The sequence below is a fragment of the Dicentrarchus labrax genome, unplaced genomic scaffold (genome assembly GCF_905237075.1).
Source record: "Dicentrarchus labrax unplaced genomic scaffold, dlabrax2021, whole genome shotgun sequence".
Taxonomy (NCBI): domain Eukaryota; kingdom Metazoa; phylum Chordata; class Actinopteri; family Moronidae; genus Dicentrarchus; species Dicentrarchus labrax.
The window spans coordinates 603,782-613,345 of record NW_026136716.1 but is presented as its reverse complement, the minus strand read 5'-3'; the positions used below and the strand labels follow the sequence as shown (position 1 = coordinate 613,345).

General features: G+C 41.3%; 1 protein-coding gene across 1 annotated transcript in view; it reads left to right on the top strand.

The window, feature by feature from the left end:
* Positions 1–9,218, top strand: part of LOC127378728 (protein NLRC3) — a 12,650-nt gene extending 3,432 nt beyond the window's left edge. Inside the window, exons 2-11 of the mRNA XM_051427941.1 lie at positions 663–738; positions 1,144–1,272; positions 1,536–1,670; positions 2,243–2,321; positions 2,456–2,681; positions 3,343–5,143; positions 5,242–5,415; positions 6,607–6,780; positions 6,864–6,910; positions 7,110–9,218. Of these exons, the coding sequence (XP_051283901.1) occupies positions 665–738; positions 1,144–1,272; positions 1,536–1,670; positions 2,243–2,321; positions 2,456–2,681; positions 3,343–5,143; positions 5,242–5,415; positions 6,607–6,780; positions 6,864–6,910; positions 7,110–7,642 (3,372 nt within the window). The 5' untranslated portion in view covers positions 663–664 and the 3' untranslated portion in view covers positions 7,643–9,218. The remainder of the gene's footprint in view (positions 1–662; positions 739–1,143; positions 1,273–1,535; positions 1,671–2,242; positions 2,322–2,455; positions 2,682–3,342; positions 5,144–5,241; positions 5,416–6,606; positions 6,781–6,863; positions 6,911–7,109) is intronic.
* The last annotated feature ends 346 nt before the right edge of the window (positions 9,219–9,564 follow it).

Sequence of the window (9,564 nt, the reverse complement as noted above, 5' to 3'; positions counted from 1 at the left end):
AGTGCAGTGCGTTACGTCCTTTGTTGTCTCTCAGCCAGGGAACTTGTTTCAGCCAGTCCTGTCTGAAGGAATATATTTTGACCTTTTTAATTTGGGTCTCGGAGCCGGGCTCTATCCCAGACTCGGTTGTCTCCTCCTCTGGTTCTGAGTCTGATGCTGTCGCAGAAGGACCGGGTCTTTAAACACACACAATTTAGCGCGGTGAACAGGACCACAGCCAATCAGAGGCAAAGACCCGCCCGAGCTCTGTCTCTTATTGGTTTAGAACCCGATATGATCCTACCATGAATGTGTGAGTTCGCTCACAGGAGAACACAGAGAGATGATGCGCTTGCGAAATAAATTTATGTTTTCATCCAGGCAGCGTCAGGTGCACCAGTGCGACCTAGAAAAATTATTAGTCACACATTAGTCGCATTATTAGTCGCATGTGCGACCAAATTGGTCACACTCTGGAGCCCTGTATTAGTAATGTTTGTATTATCACTGTTTTCTATGGAAGCTCATTTATGTCTAAAATAAAATAATGGTGTGGTGAAAACAACTATTCCCATGATCCCACGCTGCTTCACCACCTTCGACCCCCCATACTGTGTTACTGGTGATGTTGTGGCCACAAGAGGGCGCCACATCCTCAATGTGTTATGTTGTTTCTCTGACAGGAATGTTGATGAGTCCACAAGGAGCCGCCATGAGTCCGCCGCTTTTACTGAAGAGACGACTTTCTTTAAAGAACTCGTAAGTTTTCACAGTAAAAAAAACTTTGTTAAAGGGAAGTTGTCCCGAATACTGCGATTGGTTGTCTGTCTTTATAAAGTTCTAAAAGTTAAAAACTTAAAAAAGTTAAAAACTCAGTGAAGTTAAAATAAATGGATTTATTTAATTTTCCATACGCATTGAAATGTATGTTATATTATGCCTATTATTGTTATTCTATAATATCTGGTATCATTAGACGTTTAACAAAACTGTATTACTGTATTTGTAATTTTGAGAGTATACATAAACATTTATTATTAATTCCACATTTTCTCTCAGGATCAACAAGTCTTGATGTATTTTATTGTGAAAGAGAGACCTTCAGGAAGTGGCTGCTGGTTTCTGCAGCAGTAAAAACTGAATATCTGTTCCTGGTTCAACTAGGATCTATCGAAGACCAGACTCCCCTGAACCAGATCCGGATCCTGAATCCAGCTGTGTATCCTTCCGAAGCAACCAGTCAAAGCATGAACCGATCCTGTTTAACCACGAATCCTCCGGTCCTGAACCGAGGTGAGCTTTTACGGACGAGTTCAAATTATGAGATAGAATAATGATCGTAGTTTACATACCATACGTTGATTGGTTACAAACAAAAGTCCTGCATATCGGGTCTTTTAGTGCAAACGTCACAATTTGTGAGTCGGCTACGTCACCGGCAATGTGAGCTGTTACTGACAGCGAGTCTGAACCGGTTTCTGATCCAGAGCTGAGTCCTTTAAGGACTTGTTTGGACCAAGTTTCACTGCAGCCTGATGTTCTTCTCTGTCCACCAGAATCCATCAGAGACCAGAGTCCCCTGAACCTGGATCTGAACCTGGATCTGAACCTGAATCTGAACAGAGCTGTGTGTGCTCCAAGAGTGAAAAGTCAATGGCCGAACCTATCCTGTTTAAAGATGTTGAACTGAGGTGAGTTTGTTCAAGATGATTCAAGATCTCAGCGTTATTCAGATTTTACATATCAGTGAGACTGATGTACTCCATAAGACGACTGTAATAGCTACATTTTATAGGTATTCAAGATTATTCTTCATGTAAAGTCTTGTGCATTTCACATTCAGTCGCTAACGTCAACGTAAAGGGGAAAGTAGAAAATTGTACCCCTCTGTGGACCACTTGGGATATATTATAAAAGAAGACTAAAAATGTGTGTTACATGACTTGATGAGTAAATTACTAAAAAAAGATGGCAAAGCATTCTTTGGAAAAAATTTATATTTCAAAAAAATGAAAGACATTTATTTACAGTAGACTTTAAAGCAGCTATAACCGGTATTTTACTCCACCCCTGTATGAAGTGTGTGAATGCAGACTGGACTGTTGATTCACAGTGGGATCAGCAGTGCAACCAACACTAATATCAGGGGAAACCATCTGATTGAATGTTGTTATTAACACTTTAACTCAAAGGACCTTTAGCTTGTGTTTGTCTCTGTGTGGACAGTCATAATGTGAGCTCATTCTTCATGATTCCTCCACAGAGTGGACCAGGAGAGCTCAGAGGTTCCCAGTGGTCAGTCTGCCCAGCAGCATCAAACACACCTGGACTCCATATTTATGGTCTGTACATGGACAACAACTACTTTTACATCTATTGTGTTCACAATAATCTCCATGCTGCACTTTTTAGACCAGTGGATTGTCAGTCTGTCCAACATGGATATGTTATATGGACATATAATATTCTGTTCCAGCTGCTGGAGGACAACATTGTCACTTTTGTGAAGAACGAGCTGAAGAAGATCCAGAAGGTTCTGAGTTCAGATTACCCAGAATGCTCAGAGAGTCAGAGGGAGGATGAGGAGGTGTTGGACGGTGAGGATGAAGAACAGAGGAGGAGCAGAGAGGCATTACTGAAGATCACAGTGCACTTCCTGAGGAGAATGAAACAGGAGGAGCTGGCTGACTGTCTGCAGAGCAGTAAGAGGATTTCTCTAAAGATTTAACTCACTGTTTACCTTTTCCAGCCTGCCCATGTTTTTATTGTTCAGAGTCTGGTTTTTGTCACTTAACTTGCAGTTACTGTCCTGAGTCCTGGTTGGTTTCACAGTTGAGAACATTTAGCAGGAAGTCATGTGCCCATCTTCAGCACAGACTTTGCATTAACTTACAACTAGCTCACTGTGTGTTGATGTGTTGGATATATTTAGGCTGAACTGGATACAGCTAAATTGATTGCAAATATTTGATTTTGTTGGATTTCTGTCCATCTGAGGCTCTTCCTGAGCTTTCTTCCATTTTTCCCTGTTAAATGGGTTCTTTGGGGAGTGTTTCCTTACCAAAATCATGAGATATTCTAGAGGGTTGTAAAGCCCCCTGAGGCGAATTGTGTCTCTGTTGGCTCTAGATCTTGAAGGAATTCATTGCTTTGATTGGGTACATTGAGGGAATTATGATGTTACCCCTTGAGCTGGACGTTTTAGGTATCACCAGATATTTTCAGATTGTCTTCTCTTTAGGTATTTTAGTCTGACTGACTGAACTGCCCCCAAATGATTGAACCCCAAACTTAGGAGCGTTCTACCCCAAGTCATATTTCCTAGAGAGTATACTTGTAATAAAGTGATGTTACTTCTTTCAGAATCTCCTGCCATGTTCCAGCTTAACCTCAAATCTAAGCTGAAGAAGAAGTTCCAGTGTGTGTTTGAGGGAATTGCTAAAGCAGGAAACCCAACCCTTCTGAACCAGATCTACACAGAGCTCTACATCACAGAGGGAGGGACTGCAGAGGTCAATGATGAACATGAGGTCAGACAGATTGAAACAGCATCCAGGAAACCAGACAGACCAGAAACAACAATAAGACAAGAAGACATCTTTAAACCCTCACCTGGAAGAGATGAACCAATCAGAACAGTGATGACAAAGGGAGTGGCTGGCATCGGGAAAACAGTCTTAACACAGAAGTTCACTCTGGACTGGGCTGAAGACAAAGCCAACCAGGACATACTGTTCATGTTTCCATTCACTTTCAGAGAGCTGAATGTGCTGAAAAAGAAAAAGTACAGCTTGGTGGAACTTGTTCATCACTTCTTTACTGAAACCAAAAAATCAAGAATCTGCAGGTTTGACGAGTTCCAGGTTGTGTTCATCTTTGACGGTCTGGATGAGTGTCGACTTCCTCTGGACTTCCACAACACTGAGATCCTGACTGATGTTACAGAGTCCACCTCAGTGGATGTGCTGCTGACAAACCTCATCAGAGGGAACCTGCTTCCCTCTGCTCGCCTCTGGATAACCACACGACCTGCAGCAGCCAGTCAGATCCCTCCTGAGTGTGTTGACATGGTGACAGAGGTCAGAGGATTCACTGACCCACAGAAGGAGGAGTACTTCAGGAAGAGGTTCAGAGATAAGGTCCAGACCAGCAGAATCATCTCCCATGTCAAGACATCACGAAGCCTCCACATCATGTGCCACATCCCAGTCTTCTGCTGGATCACTGCTACAGTTCTGGAGGATGTGTTGAAGACCAGAGAGGGGGGTGAACTGCCCAAGACCCTGACTGAGATGTACATCCACTTCCTGGTGGTTCAGTCCAAACTGAAGAACATCAAGTATGATGGAGGAGCTGAGACAGATCCACACTGGAGTCCAGAGAGCAGGAAGATGATTGAGTCTCTGGGAAAACTGGCTTTTGAGCAGCTGCAGAAAGGCAACCTGATCTTCTATGAATCAGACCTGACAGAGTGTGGCATTGATATCAGAGCAGCCTCAGTGTACTCAGGAGTGTTCACACAGATCTTTAAAGAGGAGAGAGGACTGTACCAGAACAAGGTCTTCTGCTTCATCCATCTGAGTGTTCAGGAGTTTCTGGCTGCTCTTCATGTCCATCTGACATTCATCAGCTCTGGAGTCAATCTGCTGGCAGAAGAAGAATCAAACTCCCAGAAGTCTGAAACAAGAAAAGATGAATCTGCAGAGACACAGTTCTACCAGAGTGCTGTGGACAAGGCCTTACAGAGTCCAAATGGACACCTGGACTTGTTCCTTCGCTTCCTCCTGGGCCTTTCACTGGAGACCAATCAGACTCTCCTACGAGGTCTGCTGACACAGACAGGAAGTGGCTCAGAAGCCAATCAGGTAGTGGTCAAGTACATCAAGAAGAAGATCCATGAGAACCCCTGCCCTGAGAGAAGCATCAGCCTGTTCCACTGTCTGAATGAACTGAATGATCATTCTCTAGTGGATCAAATCCAACAGTACCTGAAATCTGGTAGCCTCTCCACAGATTACTTGTCTCCTGCTCAGTGGTCAGCTCTGGTCTTCATCTTACTGTCATCAGAAAAAGATCTGGACGTGTTTGACCTGAAGAAATACTCTGCTTCAGAGGAGGCTCTTCTGAGGCTGCTGCCAGTGGTCAAAGCCTCCAACAAAGCTCTGTGAGTGGGATTTATTCATCAATAAATACACTGATATATTTCAACAGGAGAAAAACATCAATCAGTTATTACTTGTTTCCTTACTGTTGTCTCTCCAGACTGAGTGGCTGTAACCTCTCAGAGAGAAGCTGTGAAGCTCTGTCCTCAGTTCTCAGTTCCCAGTCCTCTAGTCTGAGAGAGCTGGACCTGAGTAACAACAACCTGCAGGATTCGGGAGTGAAGCTTCTGTCCACTGGTTTGGAGGGTCCACATTGTAACCTGGAAACTCTCAGGTCAGATCAGTTCTTTTTTATTATTCTTGTGTTTTAATTAGTTTATTTATCTTGAGGGGTCATGGTCACATGTTTAAATCTGGCTTGAACTGCGTATCTGGTGTGGGTCAGATAGAGCCGGGTAGTCCGGACATCCTTTTGCCCAGCCATGTCCTCCAGCTCCTCCTTGGCCATTTGAAGGTGTTCAGATGAGACATATAGCTCTCTGGTACACAATACTAAGCATGGGGGACACAGGTGTAAGCCTTCTCCAACTCTACAAAACACAGGATGAGTAAACTGGTCGAGACAGACGACCACCCACCTAGAGCCGGAGGATCTGTCCTCGGTTTCTGCCTTTTAACAGGCAGTTTTTCCTTGCCCTTGTCGCCAAGTGCTTGCTCATGGTGGTACTGTTGGGTCTCTGTAATTAATGTTAAAGAGTTCGGTCTAGACCTGCTCTATTTGAAAAGTGTCCTGAGATAACTTCTGTTATGAATTGGCGCTATACAAATAAAATTGAATTGAATTGAATTGAATTAAACTCTGATGACCCCTCCAGTAACCTTGCAAGGGTTCAATCGTCCACGACCAGGACAGATTTCAAGGTTTGACAACTGGTTTCCAGTACCCTGACATAAGTTTAGCATTGTGATACGCCAATATTTGGAGCACACCCTCAGGTGCCCCTTCAGTGATTCAGGAAACCTCGGTCTATCATAGTCCTGAAATGTCTCCTCCCTTAGCTTAACTACTGGTGTCCACCACCACTTCTGAGGTTGCCAGCTAAATGTATATCTAGTTAGTACTGCTCCACCTCCCGCACCAGCCCCGGTTCCTTCCCCATTAGAGAGGTAAAGGGTTTCAGGGATCAGCATACCTAGATCCCTTTCCCTGCATGACACCTGACTGCACTCAACCCCAGTGCCTGTCGCTACGGGTGGTGTGCCCAGGCATTTGTCACTCTTCACTTCAAGCATTGATGGATTTGATTGATACCACTTGCAAATATATGAGGGAGTAATGTAACTTGAATACCAATATGCAGATGATATGCTTTTATATTTGACTACAACATATTTGTTATTCTTCATCAATGCTTACATTTATCCAAGTAAATATTGACTCTAACTTAAACGGTGCAGTCATATCATTCAGTTTACAGCTCTTTATTAACACATTCGCAATCTGTGTTGTTTTGTGTGTTCGCAGGCTGTCAGGCTGTCTGATCACAGAGGAAGGCTGTGCTTCTCTGGCCTCAGCTCTGAGCTCCAACCCCTCCCATCTGAGAGAGCTGGACCTGAGCTACAATCATCCAGGAGACTCAGGAGTGAAGCTGCTGTCTGCTGCACTGGAGGATCCACAGGGGAGACTGGACACTCTCAGGTAGGAAGAGGCATCATGTGGACACATTGCACATAACAAAGAGAGCTTGGTCTTCTGACTCTGTTATGTCCTCTCTCTTTCAGAGCCGACCCTGCTGGAGTCCAGTGGTTGAACCAAGGCTTGAGGAAATGTGAGTGTGTTTTCGTTTGAAAATAAAACCTGTATTTTTCATGAAAAATATGTTTTACTTTAATTGTTTGGACCCTCCCGGGAGCTGTAAGCAAAAACCAGTCAAAACTGTAAAAAATAAACAAAAATTGCTAGCTTGCTATCATTAGCACAGTAATAATAATAACAATATTTAAACTTTTTGTCGTTCTCTCCGTCAGATTCCTGCAAACTCACACTGGATCCAAACACAGCGCACAAATTTCTCAAACTGTCAGAAAACAATAAAAAGGTGACGGATCTTAGGAAGGAGCACCCGTATCCCGACCACAAGGACCGGTTTGACTACTGGCCTCAGGTGCTGTGCGAGAACGGTCTGACTGGTCGCTGTTACTGGGAGGTGGAGTGGAGCGGGAAGGTGTACGTCGCGGTGAGTTACAGAGGAATCGGACGGAACGGAGACAGCGACGGCTCCAAGTTCGGAGGCAACGATCAGTCCTGGAGTCTAACCTGCACCGACGGGGGATATAACGCCTGGCACAATAACAGCGGGACGCTCATCTCCTCCTCCTCTGTCTCTAACAGAGTAGCAGTGTATGTGGACTGTCCTGCTGGCACTCTGTCCTTCTACAGAGTCTCCTCTGACACACTGATCCACCTCCACACCTTCAACAGCACATTCACTGAACCTCTTTATCCTGGGTTCGGGTACGGGGTGAAGTTCAACTCCTCTGCATTTCTGTGCCCACTGTAGAGCCTCCTCATCTCCTCTGTCCTCCTGCCTGTGGCAGAGAAATCAATCTCTGTACGCCATCTTGAAGGACGTCAAAATGTAGTTTGATCAGTATACACTGTATCTTTATGGATGATATTGATCAGAATACACTGTATCTTTATGGATGATATTGATCAGTATACACTGTATCTTTATGGATGATATTGATCAGAATACACTGTATCTTTATGGATGATATTGATCAGAATACACTGTATCTTTATGGATGATATTGATCAGTATACACTGTATCTGTATGGATGATATTGATCAGAATACACTGTATCTGTATGGATTATTGATCAGTATACACTGTATCTGTATGGATGATATTGATCAGAATACACTGTATCTTTATGGATTATTGATCAGTATACACTGTATCTTTATGGATGATATTGATCAGTATACACTGTATCTTTATAGATTATTGATCAGTATACACTGTATCTTTATGGATGATATTGATCAGTATACACTGTATCTTTATGGATGATATTGATCAGTATATACTGTATCTTTATGGATGATATTGATCCTGTATTGACAGTCAGACTGTGGACATATGACGGCCTTTAGCTCGTGTTTCTAGAGTTACATGTTGTTATGGACACGTTAGGAATTTAAATGTGATATTTCTTAAAGGGAGTTTGGTGGAAAATTAACATCCACGCATTTTTGTCACATTATGCCAAGTTGCTGTCAGTCATTTAATTAGCTGTCAGGCACTTCCTGTCAGAGACTATAAAAACATTGTAATGTGTTTTATGTTCACATTTATGGGGATTATTATGTTAAAAGATATTTATATTTTTACTGTGCGTCTGTATTAAGTATTTAAATATATCTGTATATGTTTTGTCTGGCATTTAATGTCCAGAAGAAATAAAGTTTTTTTTAACTCTTTAAGAGTAAATCTTTAGTCAAATTGTACCTATATTTAACAATTTATGCCAAAAAGATTACCAAATTTAAAAAAGGTAAAAAAATAATTCATATTGAAATCACAATTTTTAAGTAACTTGATTACTTTCCGTTACTTTAGGATTACCTCAACATCAGATATGTAAATTAAAACTTAAAGAGAAAACTGAAGATTTTTACATTAAAATGTGACCTCTGCCCTGTATCTGTAGAGATAAAAACTGATGTATTATAATCCTGCAAATTAATCTCTACTCAATGTAACTGTAATCTGATTATGTCTTTTTCTGGTAACTGTAACAGATTATAGTTACCTTTTTTTGTATCCTGACTACTCAGTTACATCTAATCCATTACTACCCAAGCCTGCAAACAATGCTTATAATGGAAAACAGAAATATTGAAAGTAAAAGTATTACAAGTTTGAAATTACTACATTAATAAAAGTAAGGAAATATATTCAGAAGTAGTTTTTTGTAACATACAATGTAAACTATATTGTGTTATATATTCTTACTGTGTGTCTATATTATATATATTTACATACATTTGTCAATGTCCAGATGAAATAAAAACTGTCTTTTAACTCAGTCATATTGTACCTTTATTAAACGATGGATGCCAAAACAAATTTCTTTGTATTTTTATATTGAAAATCACAATATTAAAGTAACTTGATTACTTTCCATCTCTTTTGGATTACCTCAACACCAAATGTGTAAATAAAAACAAAAGAAATTAGATATCAGCAAAAGAAATGTGACTTCCGCCCTGTATCTATAGAAAGAAAGATCCTTCAAATAAACCGAATAAGTTACTTGGTTATAGTGGAAAACAGAAATATTGAAAATAAAATGATTGCAGTTTTGAAATATAAATGTAGTTTTTACCGCATTAATTAAAGTAAAGAAATATATTCAGAAGTTGTTATAATATATATAATGTAAAGTACTTCCTGTTGTCCGCTAGGGGGCGGT